Here is a 15,524-nt window from a genome sequence, read left to right as displayed (position 1 = left end):
CTGAATCTCACCCCTGCACAAACATACAAAAAGGCAGTCAGTTCCTGTAAATCAAATGTGCCACCCTCGCATTCCTGCCTGAAAAGATCAATCCACCCCCTTTTCTAAAAAAGTAATAAAGATTCGTGTTTTATAGAATGTGGGGGGTGGGGGTGAGGGAAGGGTATTCCATAATACTCATTCATACATATATATCTTTAATGCGGAAAAAACGTATTCTTGTCACCAGGAAAGAAAAAAAAAATCTAAAATTTATATCACAAGGCTACAAGAATCAAATCATAAGCACGTTCATACAATCCGATTCTCTTTTCTTTTTTTTCTTTTCTTTTTAAAAAAAAAAACTAATTTCAAAAGCACTCATAAGAAGAAAAGGAAGGCTTAAACAAATGGTCCTGCTTCAAATCATTAACCGAGATCCAGGGATATATTTACTGTCTGTCCATATGTTGCTTTCCCCAAATTTGTTCAGGCCTTTCTTGCACTGGTAACAACGACGATATCTTGCACACTGGTCCAGGAGCATAAGTTTGTCTCCCGCCCTGCAGTTCAAGGAGACAGAAATGTTTGTTTGTTTTAAAATCATCATCTTGGGAAGCAAAACAAATAATTCACATTTCCCCTCAAAGGCTTCTATGTCAAGGACCAAGGAAATCAGGAGATTCAAATGAGCATAAAGATTTATTGCAAGGACAGGAGGATGAGGATAAGGAGGAGTGGAATGTAGAGAGAGGAGAAGGAGAAAGGAAGAGGAAGTAGAGTAGGAAAGGAAGATGGAGGGAAGATAGGAAGTAAGAGAGAGGTAGAAGAAAGAGGTGTATGGAGAGTAGAAGAGCTAATAATGGGTGTTAATCTTTTGGGGGCGTTGAGGACAAGAGGAACTGATGTAATCATTATTTAATACTATATGTTACTGGCTATGTATAGTATACATGTGATTGTATGTTATGAAAATGGAAATAAAAATATGTTTATAAAAAGATTTATTGCAAGGTTAAGCTCTCTACAAGAATCTGAGCTACTAACAGTCAAGGCAAATGAGCAGGAGATAAGAAAGACTAATCAACTACAAATGTGTGTTCTGGCCTAGTGTACACTTTACTGTTCCACCTACTAAGTTCAATATTCTAACAGATTTTCTGGAGCTTGTGCGGAAATTTTCCCCATAAGGCATTTGCATCAATGTTGACTGTCTAGAGAAGGAATGTGACAAAGCAGGGGTGGGATACAGCCGGTACGCACCGGTCCAGGCGAACCAGTCGTTCCGGCGATCAGTTGGCTACCCCCACCCATTCCTGGTCTATTTCATTCTATATTTCCTTTGTTTGAAGCCCAGCTGATTGACGCAGCAAAATGGTCAGCAGTGTCTCGGCTGTTTTACTAACCGGGGCTGCAGGAAAAGGTAAGATTTAATGCTGATTTCAAAGGCAATGTGTGTGCGCAAAGCACACACAAAGCAAAGTGGTTGTTACACTGGTTGAATCCCACCACTGTCACAAAGGCCAAATAGCATCCTTCCCCACTTAGATCTTCCAACTCTGAAATCCAAGGATTTGTCCCAGATTGGATTTGGATTTTATTGGGTTTGTATGCCGCTCTATTCCCGAGGGACTCAGGGCGGCTCACAATAAAAAAAATAAAAAAATAAACAACAATTTAAAATTATACAACAGCCGTAACCTCGAATGGGGCTGGATGGTTCAACAGCCCCAGGCCTGCCGGAACAGCCAGGTCTTAACTGCTTTGTGGAAGGCCAGGAGGGTAGTAAGGGTCCAGATCTCCACGGGGAGATCATTCCAGAGGGCCGGAGCAGCCACAGAGAAGGCCCTCCCCCGAGGAGTCACCAGCCGACATTGGCCGGCAGATGGAATTCGGAGGAGGCCTAGTCTGTGGGATCTGATAGGTCTTTGGGAGGTGACTGGCAGGAGGCGGTCTCTCAAGTACGCAGGTCCGATACCATGTAGGGCTTTAAAAGTAACGACTAGCACCTTGAAGCGTGTCCGGAGACCAATGGGCAGCCAGTGCAGCTCGCGGAGGATAGGTGTAACTTGGGTGTACCGAGGTGCACCCACAATCGCTCGCGCGGCTGCATTCTGGATAAGCTGAAGTCTTCGAACACTCTTCAAGGGCAGCCCCATGTAGAGCGCGTTACAGTAATCCAGTCTTGAGGTGACGAGGGCGTGAGTGACTATCCGAAGGGCCTCCCGGTCCAGGTAGGGTCGCAATTGGTGCACCAGGCGAACCGATTGGTGCACCAGGCGAACCGATTCCCGAGTCTGAGTCAAAAATTGGAGGTACTGTAGATCAGGGGTCCCCCAATCCCTGGGCCGTGGCTACTCCTGGGCCGTAAGGCGTTTGGAGCCAGGCTTCAGAAGCGGTGGTTGAGCACATGTGCAAATGGAATTGCATGCGCACATTCACTTGCCCATTGCTTGCGTGGAACAGCCCTTCTTCCCCCTCTCCCCCGCCACCAGTCTGAAAAGCCAGAAAGGTTGGGGGACTCTGCTCTAGGTGGATGCTTACCGCTGGAAGAGCTTCTCCTCGTAATCTCGCTGTCGCTTCAGCCCCGCGCTTTTCCGCCAGTCTTCTTGAATAGCCAAGTTCATCTGGAAGAGCCTCTCCATTCGCTCACACTTCTCCATCATCCACCTAGAAGAATAGCAAAAGGGTTTTAAGGCAAGGAGAATACAGGTAGTCCTCGACTTAGCAACAGATTGTTTAATGACCATTTGAAGTTACATGCGCAGCCCCAACGCCGCCGGCTGCAGGATGGCGGTTACCGGTGGGGGTGGGCAGCTGGATGGACATGGGGTGGGGTCAATGGTGAAATTCAAATTATATTGCTACAGTTTCTGTAGCCGTGGCTTGGTGGGCGTAGCGTGGCTTGGTGGGCATGGCACGGGAAGGATACTGCAAAATCTCCATTCCCTCTGCATTCCAGGGGAAGGATACTGCAAAATCTCCACTCCCACCCCACTCCAGGGAAAGGATACTGCAAAATCTCCATTCCCACCCCACTCCAGAGGAAGGATACTGCAAATTCTCCATTCCCACCCCACTCCAGGGAAAGGATACTGCAAAATCTCCATTCCCTCTGCATTCCAGGGGAAGGATACTGCAAAATCTCCACTCCAACCCCACTCCAGAGGAAGGATACTGCAAAAGCTCCATTCCCTCTGCATTCCAGGGGAAAGGATACTGCAAAATCTCCACTCCCACCCCACTCCAGGGAAAGGATACTGCAAAATCTCCATTCCCACCCCACTCCAGAGGAAGGATACTGCAAATTCTCCATTCCCACCCCACTCCAGGGAAAGGATACTGCAAAATCTCCATTCCCTCTGCATTCCAGGGGAAGGATACTGCAAAATCTCCACTCCCACCCCACTCCAGAGGAAGGATACTGCAAAAGCTCCATTCCCTCTGCATTCCAGGGGAAAGGATACTGCAAAATCTCCACTCCCACCCCACTCCAGGGAAAGGATACTGCAAAATCTCCATTCCCACCCCACTCCAGAGGAAGGATACTGCAAAATCTCCATTCCCACCCCACTCCAGGGAAAGGATACTGCAAAATCTCCACTCCCACCCCACTCCAGAGGAAGGATACTGCAAAATCTCCATTCCTACCCCATTCCAGGGGAAGGATACTGCAAAATCTCCATTCCCACCCCACTCTGGGGCCAGCCAGAGGCGGTATTTGCCGGGTCTCTGAACTACTCAAAATATCCGCTACCAGTTCACCAGAATCTGTCAGAACCTGCTAGATTTCACCCCTGGGTGGGGTCCAGAGACTTGAAAAGTCGCTGGGAGGCAGACGCTCCCAGCGCTTACTTTACAAAGGATGCGTTTCCTACTCGTCATGTTCTGAGGCTGCGGCCTGCTTGTGGGGTTTAAAGCTGAGTTTTGCAGTGTTTGAGTGCGCATCATGGCTCTGTTTGTTCCGACCAGGTCCAGCCTAGACCTTCTCAGAGTAGTATTAACCCTTTACAGTTTCCATCTTACTGTTTCTTAGCTCTCTGGAACATGTCTGCAGCTCTCCTCTGATCCACCAGCTCATTAAGAATGGCAGTCCTCTTACGATCTGCCACTGCCTGCAGCTGATACTTGGAATATTCCCGAGCCCGCTTCCTTCTCTCCTCCATTTTCTCTTCATTCATGTCGTTCTTCCCAAAAATGATCTCCGTTGAATCAGGCACGAATTCAGGCAAGGGTGCTGGCCTTAATTTTATCTACGTACAAAAAGGAGAGGGAATTTAGAAGAGTAGAAAATATGTTAAAATAGAGGTATAAACAAGATGATAATTGTTGGCATTATGATGAGGAAGATAATTATGATTACCGTTAGTATTGTATTTTTATTAGAAGATACATTAGGAGGAAAACGAATAGGTTAATAATGTTCAATTGCTTAATACATTGTAATTTTAAGATTAGAGAATGAATATTAATGTGAATGGTTGTAAATGCTGAAAGCTGTTGCACAGAGATATTTGTACCCAGATGTCACACTGTTTAAGGAAAGATGGAATGTTTATATGTTGAAAAATAAAAAACAAAAAACTTTTTATTAAAAAAAAGGAGAGGGAATTTAAATCAAAAAAGGCACTTTGCTCATAGCAATTAGGAAGGTTGTTTTATGTTCAGGTAATCCTCGAGTTATGACCACAACTGAGTCCAAATTTCTGTTGCTAAGAGAAACATTTGTTAAATGAATTTCACCTTGTTTTATGGTTTGATCTTCAATTTTGTTGTGTTCCCTAAAGGGAGAAACCAACTAGTTTGTCTTCACCACTTACCATATTTTTCGGAGTATAAGGCGTACTTTTTTCCCTCAAAAAAGAGGCTGAAAATCTGGGTGCGTCTTATACACTGAAAACAGCTTTTTGGCCCCCTGAAACCCCGCCCTTCACTAAAATGGCCATGCATAGCCTTTAGGAGGTTTCCAGAGGGCTCCTGGATCCTGGGGACCCCCCCCCCAGCATCCCCCAGGAGCACCCTACAAGCCTCCAAAAAGCTATGCATGCCCTCTTTTGACAAAAAATGGGTGTTTTCACAAAAAAACGGCCACTTTTGCTCATTTTTGATCCCCCTCCAGCCCCCAGGAGCACTCTACAAGCCTCCTAAAAGCTATTCATGCCCTTTTTGTGACAAAAAATGGGCCTGTTTTCATGAAAAACAGGCCATTTTTTGCTCATTTTTGACCCCCGCCCCCACCCCCAGGAGCACTCTACAAGCCTCCTAAAGGCTATTCATGCCCTTTTTTGACAAAAATGCGGGCCCATTTTCATAAAAAACGGGCCGGTTTTCACAAAAAACGGGCCGGTTTTCACCAAAAAACGGGCCGGTTTTCACCAAAAAACGGGCCGGTTTTTGGGAGGTCTGCAGAGTGCAAAAACTTTTTTTTTTTAATTTGACTCTTCAAAATCTTGGTGCGTCTTACACTCCGAAAAATACGGTGTAACTGATCATGAATTGTCAGTTACTGTTGTTACGATTCACTCTTAGGTTGTGTTGCTACAGTTGCTTACATAAAAGTAATCCCACTAAACTGAATGAGCGGTGTGTCTGTGTGTCTGTCTGTCTGTCTGTCTTAAAAAAGAGTTTCAATGAGCAATAATCGCGTCTCGGATAAACCTCATTGGCTACGATACTGCCACTGCGCAAAGCTTCCTTTCGTGATCGCAAACCATACACGCTTGTTATAGGCTGAAACTGCTTGTGTTGCAATTTACCTGGGTATCAAGGGCCGTCTTATAAGTTTGATTTTCTTCCAGCTTCTCTCTTAGATACTTTGCTCTTTGGGCAGCTAATCTAGAAAGTAGACAGAAGACTAGGAATCAGCCAGTATAATTTCAATAAGATTCAGTCCTGAGTAGTTATCAACATAGTATGACATGTTGTTTTGATTTGATTTTTTAAGTTAAGACATCACTGATGACCCAGCAGGTATCTAAAGCAAGTGAGTTAGGATTGGGCTGCCCAAAGCTATAGCATTTCCCTCAAATCTTGAAACCGCCAGTTATGTTGACAGCTGAGCTTCTACAGGGAAATCTGATATAGTGAGTGTGTTGGTGACGACAATTGGGACCTCCAATTTGGTTCTTAAGCAAAGCAGTCACTAACTGAAAAAGCATATTAATGCAATTGTTCTTACAATTTTACATCGACTTCAGAAGGATATGACCCCAAATATCTGGGTGAGCCTAAACGAGGGGGGCGGGGGAGAGATTTCTAGAACTCAACTCAAAAGAATGCTGGATAAAAGGGCAAATTGCATAGTCCTTCTTCCCCAATCCCCCACCCTTTCTAATACTCACCGCAGTGCTAGGATAATTAGCAAGAAGATAAATATTTGTAATCTATTATTCTTATATAATATTTGTCTTATATTCATTGGAGAAAAAGGGATCACAAGAGAATAAGCTGGTACACAATGCAGAATACACTTTGAATGGAATGCCCTGTTCCATAGATATGAACTGCTGGGGGGGGGGGGAGAGGTGTCAGTGTAAAACCGATTAGAGTCTTGTCCATTTTAGGCAGCAGCTGTGAGTCACCCAGCATTCTAATCATCTAAATATGTCACAGAGCTGAGTTTGTTAACTTGGGTTTAGCATTTTTAGGGAACTGCTGGAGAAAGGCAACTCAGGAAGAAATTTGTTTGTTTAGGCAATTTCTCCACTGGTAAAGTATGAAAAAGAAAAAAAATGGACCAACATGTACTAACAGAAATGTAATCGCAAAAACATGACTGAAAGAGAAAGATACGACAAAGGTTGTAAACGTTAGTATAGGACCTCTGTTAGCCCAGTGGTAAGAATGCAGTATTGCAGGCTAACCTTCCCCACAGCCTGGAATTTAATCCTGATGGGACTCAAGGTTGACTCAGCCTTCCATCCTTCCAAGGTGAGTGAGATGAGGACCCAGATTGTTGGGGCAAAATGCTGACTCTGTAAACTGCTTAGAGGGGGCTGCAAAGCACTGTGAAGCAGTATATAAGTCTAGTGTGGAAGGAAGGAAGGAAGGAAGGAAGGAAGGAAGGAAGGAAGGAAGGAGAGGTAGGTTCTTACCAGTTCGCACCTATTCGGTAGAACCGGTTCATCAAATCTACTGAACCGGATAGAAGAGGTTCCACCAGTGGACCCGGAAAGCAGGCCACACCTACAGAAGAGGTTCCAAAAAAATTTGAAACCCACCACTCACACACACACACACACACACACACAAAGACAGACAGACTGACAGAGAGAGAGAGAGAGAGAGAAAGAAAGGAATAAATAAATAAATAAATAAAAAGGAAAAGTGAGAGATGAAAGGAAAAAGAAAAAAGGCACAGAGAGACAAAAGGAAGGAAAGAGAGAGAGAGAGAGAGAGAGAGAGAGAGAAAGAAAGAAAGAAAGAAAGAAAGAAAGAAAGAAAGAAAGAAAGAAAGAAAGAAAACACATGGCCGGCAAGCCACGCCCACCAGGTCATATGGCCGGCAAGCCACTCCCACAAAGGAGGCCACACCCACAGAGTAGGTTCCAAAAAAATTGGAAACCCACCACTGGAAGGAAGGAAGGAAGGAAGGAAGGAAGGAAGGAAGGAAGGAAGGAAGGAAGGAAGGAAGGAAGGCACCATAGTGGTGCAGTGGTTAGAATGCAGTATTGCAGGCAAACCCTACCCACAGCCTGGAATTTAATCCTGATGTGGCTTAAGGCTGACTCAGCCTTCCATCCTTCCAAGGTAAGTGAGATGAGGACCCAGATTGTTGGGAGCAATATGCTGACTCTAAATCACTCAGAGAGTTCTGTAAAACACTAAATAAGTCTATTGGTAGCAAAGTTATTTTCTCATCCCTATTGTAACGTCAAGCAGTAGCTAAAGCAGGCCAAGGGAGTGGAGAAGGAAAAGCACTCTATATTATGTTTGAGATAAATATTGTATTACTATTTCAATGTGCATTTCATAATAGAGCTCAGATTTTGGCTGCTACACCATGATTATAATATACTCTGAATCTGCAGTCAAGAGCAACATGAAGATACATGCAAGGAAGAAGTTGTGGAATAAGCAATCATGAACAATTGAATGTGTTCCAGTGATGGGTTGCTGCTAGTCCTGACTGGTACGGCCATACTGGTAGTGGCCTGGAGCAGCTGAGAGTGTACCGCAGTGGTGGGATATGACCGGTATGCCCCAGTACAGGCATACTGGTGTCTGCTGGGAGCGCCAGGTACCATTCCTGTACCCTGCTCCAGAGGGCCCACCCACCTGACCGCCCTCCTTAACTGTATTTGAGCCAATCGGGGCTTACGCGAACGCACATGGAGCATACAGCGCACGGACTGTACGGAGCCTGCACAATGCTCTCCGAGCAGCTGGAGTGTCGCAGAGCATCACGGGCGATAAGTACGCATATGTGTGTTGCGCGCGTGCTGCACACGTGCTGCACAAGTGCACGTGGTGGACACTCGGCCCCATTGCACCGTACCGTTTGCAACAGGATCCGGAACCCACCACTGGAATACCGGTACGGTGGCTTGTTTGTCCCATCCGCCCGCTCGTGCTCTATAACTGTATTTATGCCAAAAGGCACACTGCACACAGCACGCGGAGCCTGCCCGCGCCCCGACAAGCAGCTGGGTGTCACAGGTGTGGTGGATTGCGCAGGCACGTGCACGAACAGACCGCGATCAGCGTACCGGTAGGGATGGTAAGAGCAACCCACCACTGGTGTATTCCATGATAGAGCTCAGGTTTTGGTGCCACACCATATGCCCTTACTTTGAATCTGCAGTCAGGAGCAACGTAAGGATCCATGTAAGGAAGAAGCCATGGCATGAGCAACCATGAACGATCGAGAGGAAGAAGCTTCCTAAGCTCTAGAGCCCTCTGAATGAATCCGCTTATAGCAATAGCAGTTAGACTTATATCCCGCTTCATAGGGCTTTCAGCCCTCTCTAAGCGGTTTACAGAGTCAGCATATCGCCCCCAACAACAATCCAGGTCCTCATTTTACCCACCTCGGAAGGATGGAAGGCTGAGTCAACCTTGAGCCGGTGAGATTTGAACTGCCGAACTGCAGATAGCAGTCAGCTGAAGTGGCCTGCAGTACTGCACCCTAAGCACTGTGCCACCTCGGCTCCTATTATAACTCCCATCATTCTTATCTGGTTGAGAATAATGGTGGCCAAATGTATCTACACTATCCCAGCCTTTTAGTAGGGCTAATCTAAACCATCCAACTGTGAAATCTGAATCACCAGCTCTTCCAACCAGGTGACTCTGTGGCAGTGGTGGGTTGCAGGCGGTACACCTCGGTGCGGGCGTACTGGAGCCTGCCCAGTGCAGCGGGTACCGTTTCAGTACAGTGCTCCGGAGGGCCCACCCACCCTGTCCTTTAAGCCTTTGGTGCTTCCACGGATGTGCACGGCACGTACAGCGCCTGCGAGACGCTCCATCGAGCAGCTGGAGCGTCGCAGAGGCTTGGGGAGGCATCACAGGCAGGCACGACGCAGGCGCATGTGTCCATGTGGGCGACGCTAGGCCCGTTCCAACCGTACCGGTTGGAACAGGGATCCGGGACCCACCACTGCTCTGTGGATTCTGCAGGAATTCCAGACTCATAATTATGACCATCAGAAGGCACCAGGCTGGGGGGGCGGGGAGAGGAAATGCATTTAAAACCTGGAATCAATAAATACTGAAGAAGGAGATCAACTTCTCCCTAAGGTCTCACTCTTCTGCCAGTTGAACTTGCTGCAAGCGGTCAATGAAATCTTGTTCCTGTTTCTGCTTTGCTTCTCTGGCTTTTCTGGTCTCCAGCTGTTTGTCCAAGTGCTGGGCATATTCCTCTTGCTTCTCATGAGGGGTAGAACTGGACGGCCTCTTCTCAAAAATGTAGGACCTCTGAAAAGAAGCACAAACTGTATGTGAATTAAAGAAACACTTGAGCAGAGGGTGTTTAACAAGATGGGAAGTCTGTGCTGGCCATTATCTGATGCTCATCTTCTTTCTCTCTATCATCTATCTATCTATCTATCTATCTATCTATCTATCTATCTATCTATCTATCTATCTATCTATCATCTATCTATCTATCTATCACTATGCCTCTGTGTGTCTGTGTGTGTGTGTGTGTGTGTGTGTGTGTGTGTGTGTGTGTCCCATCCTAACTCTGGAAGGCCTAGAGCAATTTCAACCAAACTTGGTACACAGTTGACTTACTCTCTGAAAACAAATATTGTGGGGGTAACTATGCCACCCCTAAGACACCCCTAAAACCCCTCAGGGTGCGTGTTCTGTTCAGATACAGCCTGTTGTGCCTTAAAATGGCTTCTACTGCGCAGCGTGGAAGAGTTGCCATGGTAATAGCTTCACAGTACTCTACTGTGGGGGGCTCCCTCTGGTAAGGAGGAAAATCCAACATCAGAAATTACATTTACTCTGGACATCCCCCCACCCCCTCTATAAATAAATATCGGGGCAATGCCAGGTTATCAGCTAGTAAAACATAAAATAATAGAGTTGGAAGGGACCTTGTAAGTCTTCTAATCCAATCCCCTATCCATGATAGGAGATCCTATACCATTCAGGACAAATGGCTGTCCAGTCTCTTCTTGAAAACCTCCAGTGATGGAGCCTCCATAACATTAGGAGGCAAGAAATCCCATTGATCAATTGTTCTCACTGTCAGAAAATTTGTTCTTACCTCTTGCTTGGATCTCTCTTTAACAAGGTTCTACCCATTATTTCTTGTCCTGCCCTCTGGTGCTTTGAAGACTAAGTCAATCTTCTCTTTTCTCTGACTGTTCCTTAAGTACTGGAAGAGTGCTCACATATCACCCCTAGTTCTTCTCCTCAATAGGCTAGACCAGGGGTCGGCAAACTTAAACACTCAAAGGTCCCAACTGGAAGCCCTCCGTTCAATTTTGGAGACGACCGGAAGTCCGGTTCCCCTACCATAGAGTCTCCTCCTAGCACGGTGTCCTTTTTCCTCTACCTTCCCTAACCAAAAGCCCTATCGATTTTGGAGCTGACCGGAAAACCCGCCCCTTACATGAGAGTCTTCTCCTGGCGCACTGTGCTTCCCCGCCCCAACCAGAAAAGTCCTCCCAAAATTGTGGCGCTGGCTGGCGACAGGGAGCCACAGCAGAAGGATGAAAGAACCACATGCGGCTCCAGAGCCGCAGTTTGCTGACCCCTGGGCTAGACCAGTGATGGCCAACCTTTTCAGCACCGAGTGCCCAAACCAGAATGGCGTACATGTGCATGCATGTGTGCGCGTGCCAGAATGCCGCAAACCTGAAGACCAGCTGGCCGGTGCACATGCGCGCGCTGGCCAGCTGTCTTCGGGTTTCGGCACACAAATGCACGCCAGCCAGCTGGTCTTCACACGTGCCAGAGTGCTGGAAACAGAACAGCTGGCCAGTTCACGCACACCCTGTTTTGTGGTGGTTTTTCAGGCTGTTTTCAGGCCATTTCTCAGGTTGTTTTCAGGCTGTTTTTTGAGCCCCAAAACAGCCAAAAAACAGCCTGAAAACAGCCCGGAAAGTAGCTCAGAAAACAGACTGAAAATCAGTCTCTTTTTTGCACCAGAAACCAGAAGACGGTGCATGTGCCCACCTCTGGCACATATGCCATAGGTTCACTATCATGAGGCTAGACATACCTAGGTTCCTCAACCGTTCCTCATACAATTGAGATCATGGGACTCGTAGTTCAACAGATCCATAAGCCTAGACAGAGAAAAGAACAAGCTATAGTTTTGCAAAAGTTGGGAGATCTTACAAAAGGCTCAGCCAGCTTTTCGTTCTTCTGCTTTCGCATGGCTTCCGCTACGCCCAAGTTATAAGATGCCACTTTCTGGTTCTGCTCCCGGGATGCCGCCATTTTCGCCTGTAGTTTGGAGAAAAGAATGTCAGGCCTTTGAGCGGAAAAGGGTGGGAAAGTAGAAGTGAACTGGACCAAGTTGGAGAAACCATGATTCAGAATCAAGAATGGGTCTCCCATCTTCTGCGAAAGGTCCATGTCACTCTTGGAAACATCTTCTTGGCCTCCTGGTATCCAGAACCAGAGGACAAAGAAGCATTTGTGAAAAATCTCATTTACAGCCCTGGCTATGATTCCTTCATCATCGATAATTCCTCTATAAAGGTAGTTCTCAACTTCACAACATAAACCTTGGGCTCAATAGTTAGGACAGATTAGCAAAGGTAAGGGAATAAAAAATGATACCAAATTATATCTGGGTTTGCAGAAATACCATCCCAAGGAAACATAAACTGAGATTTGAAAGAGACGCCTACCGGGAGAGAGGAGGAGAGAATGAAAGGAAGACGGGGGAAATAAGAAAGAGGTAAGGAGAGGCGGATGGAAGGGAGAGAAAGAGAAGGAGAGAGGGTAGGAAGGGGAAGAGGAAGAGGAGTAGGAGAAAGGGAAGGGAAGAAGGAAGGGGATTAAGAGGAGGAAGGAAGGGAGAGAAAGAGAAGGAGAGGGGGTAGGAAGGGGAAGAGTAGGAGTAGGGGAGAGGTAAAGGAGGAAGGAAAGGGAAGGAGAGGAGGAAGGAAGGGGAAGGAGAGGAGGGAGGGAGAGAAAGAGAAAGAGAGGGTAGGAATGGGAAGAGGAAGAATAGGAGTAGGAGAAAGGGAAGAAAAGAAGGAAGGGGAAGGAGAGGAGGGTGGAAGGGAGAGAAAGAGAAGGCTAGAGGGTAGGAAGGGGAAGCGTAGGAGTAGGAGAAAGGGAGGGGAAGAAAGAAGGGGAAGGAGAGGAGGAAGGAAGGAAGTAGAGAAGGGAGGAAGGGAGAAAAGAAAGGGAAAATAAGGTAGTGTTTACAACAGGAGGAGGGGATGGTAAATAAAGCAACCCAAACTGTATATTATAACCTATTAAATGAAATAACAAATGTATAAGAATGACAAATGTAAAGAAGAATAACAATTATGTGACTGTATACTTAAAATGGTATGTAAGAGAATAAAAAATAAAATAAAAATTGGCAAAGAAAAATCTTGGGCTCAATTGTGGTGGGAAGTGAGACATTTGTTAAGTGAGTTTTGCCACCTTTTGCAAACCTTCCTGCCAAGTTGTTCGGTGCTTCATTGCAATTGCAAAGTTAGTAACGCTGTTGTTAAGGGAGTCTGGTTTATCCCATTGAAGCGAAAATTGCTCTGCGCATGCGCAGAAGCCAAAAACAAGATAGCAGTCCCTACGGCGCTGCAGGACAACCAGTTCGGGAGCGTGGCAGGCCTGGGTCACTGTCGGTTCCAGCGACCCATGCTGCCAAGTTACTACCGGTTCAGTCAACCGGTAGGAACCTACCACTGATGCGAATTTGTCATGAATAAAATGAACGTTGCCCTTTTAGTTCCAAAAGTCCTGCTTTTTTAGAAAGAAAGAAAAAATAAAAATGTTTCCAGTCCTAATACCAGTTCTTTCTGAAGGGCTTCGTGATCTTTTATGGCTTGATACTGGGCCAGGATGCAGTCTTCTATTTTTTCCTTCCTTCTTTTTTCCTCACCCAAGTAGACAGGAATATTCCTCTGAGCACGCTGCATGCATAGATAGCACATCTCCTGGAGGCACACAAGGCAAAGAATATAATAAACTCTATACCCAACGGCTGCTATTCTAATTGTACAGCAGAGGGCAAACCTCTTGTTTCACACATTTGTAACAAAATCTAATCCATCGATCAAAATCCTCTAAATCACGGGTGTCAAATTCGTGGCGTCACAATGCCATCACGTGAAGTTTCATGATGTTTTTCCTATCACAGAGCTGGGGTGGGAATGGCCTGCGCGCAATGCATCCAGCCCATGGGCCACCAATTTGACACCCCTGCTCTGAATGCAATTGAGAACTTTTTGTTTTGGAATTGGAATTGGAATTGATTTTATTTGTAGGCCGCCCTTTTCCCTGAGGGGACTCAGGGCGGCTCACAGAAACCAGGGAGAGGGGAATACAATACAATACAATACTAAGACAACAACACATAATAAAATAATACGCAACATGCATACAACATTCGGGCGGGGTAATGGTCCTTATCCCCAGGCCTGACGGGCGAGCCAGTTCTTCAAGGCTGTGCGGAAGGCCTGGACGGTGGTGAGGGTACGGATCTCTACGGGGAGCTCGTTCCAAAGGGTCGGGGCCGCTACTGAGAAGGCCCTCCTCCTTGTGGTTGCCAGCCGGCATTGGCTGGCCGATGGAATGCGGAGGAGGCCTAATCTATGAGATCTTATAGGCCGTAGGGAGGTAATTGGCAGAAGGCGGTCTCTCAAGTATCCAGATCCACTGCCATGTAGGGCTTTATGGGTGGTCAATAGCACCTTGAAGCGCATCCGGAGATCGACAGGTAGCCAGCGCAGCTCGCGGAGGATAGGTGTAATGCGGGTGAATCGGGGTGCACCCGCGATCACTCGCGCGGCTGCGTTCTGTACTAGCTGAAGTCGCCGGATGTTCCTCAAGGGCAGCCCCATGTAGAGCACATTGCAGTATTCCAGCCTAGAGATCACGAGGGCCCGAGTGACTGTTGTGAGAGCCTCCCGGTTCAGGTAGGGTCGCAACTGGCGCACCAGGCGTACCTGGGCGAATGCCCCCCTGGTCACAGCCGCTATATGATGGTCGAATGACAGCTGTGGATCCAGGAGGACTCCCAAGTTGCGAACCCTCTCTGAGGGGTGTAGAATTTGACCCCCCAGCCTGAGTGTTGGATTAATGGCCGAATTTTTGGGAGGAAAACACAACAGCCACTCGGTCTTTTCTGGGTTGAGCACAAGCTTGTTAATCCTCATCCAGTCCATGACGGCTTCGAGTCCCCGGTCCATTACGTCAACCGCTTCATTGATTTGGCACGGGGCGGACAGATACAATTGAGTATCGTCCGCATATTGATGGTATCTAATCCCGTGCCTACGGATGATCTCTCCCAGCGGTTTCATGTAAATGTTAAATAGTAGGGGGGATAAGACCGAACCCTGCGGCACCCCATATTTTAGGGGCCTTGGGGACGATCTCTGCCCTCCCACTAACACCGACTGCGACCTGTCCGAGAGGTAGGAGGAGAACCACCGTAACACGGTGCCTCCCACTCCCACCTCCCGCAGTCTTCGCAGAAGGATACCATGGTCGATGGTATCGAAAGCCGCTGAGAGGTCAAGGAGGACCAGGATGGAGGGATGTCCTTCATCTCTGGCTCTCCAGAGATCATCCATCAATGCGACCAAGGCGGTTTCAGTGCTGTAACCGGGTCTGAAGCCTGACTGGAAGGGGTCTAGATAGTCTGCTTCCTCCAAGGACCGTTGGAGCTGGAAGGCCACCACCTTCTCAACAACCTTCCCCAGAAAGGGGAGGTTGGAGACCGGGCGGTAGTTATTAAGGACAGCTGGATCTAGGGATGACTTCTTCAGGAGGGGTCTCACCACCGCCGCCTTCAGTGCGGCGGGGAAGTTCCCCTCCCGAAGGGAGGCGGTTACAACCGCCTGGATCCAGCCTCGTGTCACCTCACTGCAGTTAGAAACCAGCCATGAGGGACACGG

The 15,524-nt window shown here is 47.2% G+C and overlaps 1 protein-coding gene and 1 non-coding gene across 3 annotated transcripts in view; both read right to left on the bottom strand.

The window, feature by feature from the left end:
* Positions 1 to 235: 235 nt before the first annotated feature.
* Positions 236 to 15,524, bottom strand: part of CCDC81 (coiled-coil domain containing 81) — a 43,734-nt gene continuing 28,445 nt past the window's right edge. For both annotated transcript variants that reach the window (XM_087721063.1, XM_087721064.1), the window contains exons 9-15: positions 13,413 to 13,559; positions 11,776 to 11,883; positions 9,725 to 9,894; positions 5,736 to 5,814; positions 4,006 to 4,232; positions 2,524 to 2,649; positions 236 to 542 (exon numbers count right to left, since the gene is read on the bottom strand). In XM_087721063.1, coding sequence (XP_087577189.1) covers positions 401 to 542; positions 2,524 to 2,649; positions 4,006 to 4,232; positions 5,736 to 5,814; positions 9,725 to 9,894; positions 11,776 to 11,883; positions 13,413 to 13,559 — 999 coding nt within the window. In that variant the 3' untranslated portion in view covers positions 236 to 400. The remainder of the gene's footprint in view (positions 543 to 2,523; positions 2,650 to 4,005; positions 4,233 to 5,735; positions 5,815 to 9,724; positions 9,895 to 11,775; positions 11,884 to 13,412; positions 13,560 to 15,524) is intronic.
* Positions 5,529 to 5,671, bottom strand: LOC148044283 (U4 spliceosomal RNA). Its single transcript, XR_015697599.1, has one exon. It is a non-coding gene; the product is annotated as a U4 spliceosomal RNA (small nuclear RNA).

The sequence above is a fragment of the Thamnophis sirtalis genome, unplaced genomic scaffold, assembly GCF_051295495.1.
Source record: "Thamnophis sirtalis isolate CommonGarterSnake01/CBP01778 unplaced genomic scaffold, rThaSir2_p1.2 scaffold_8, whole genome shotgun sequence".
Taxonomy (NCBI): Eukaryota; Metazoa; Chordata; class Lepidosauria; order Squamata; family Natricidae; genus Thamnophis; species Thamnophis sirtalis.
This window is presented reverse-complemented; position numbering and strand designations above follow the sequence as displayed.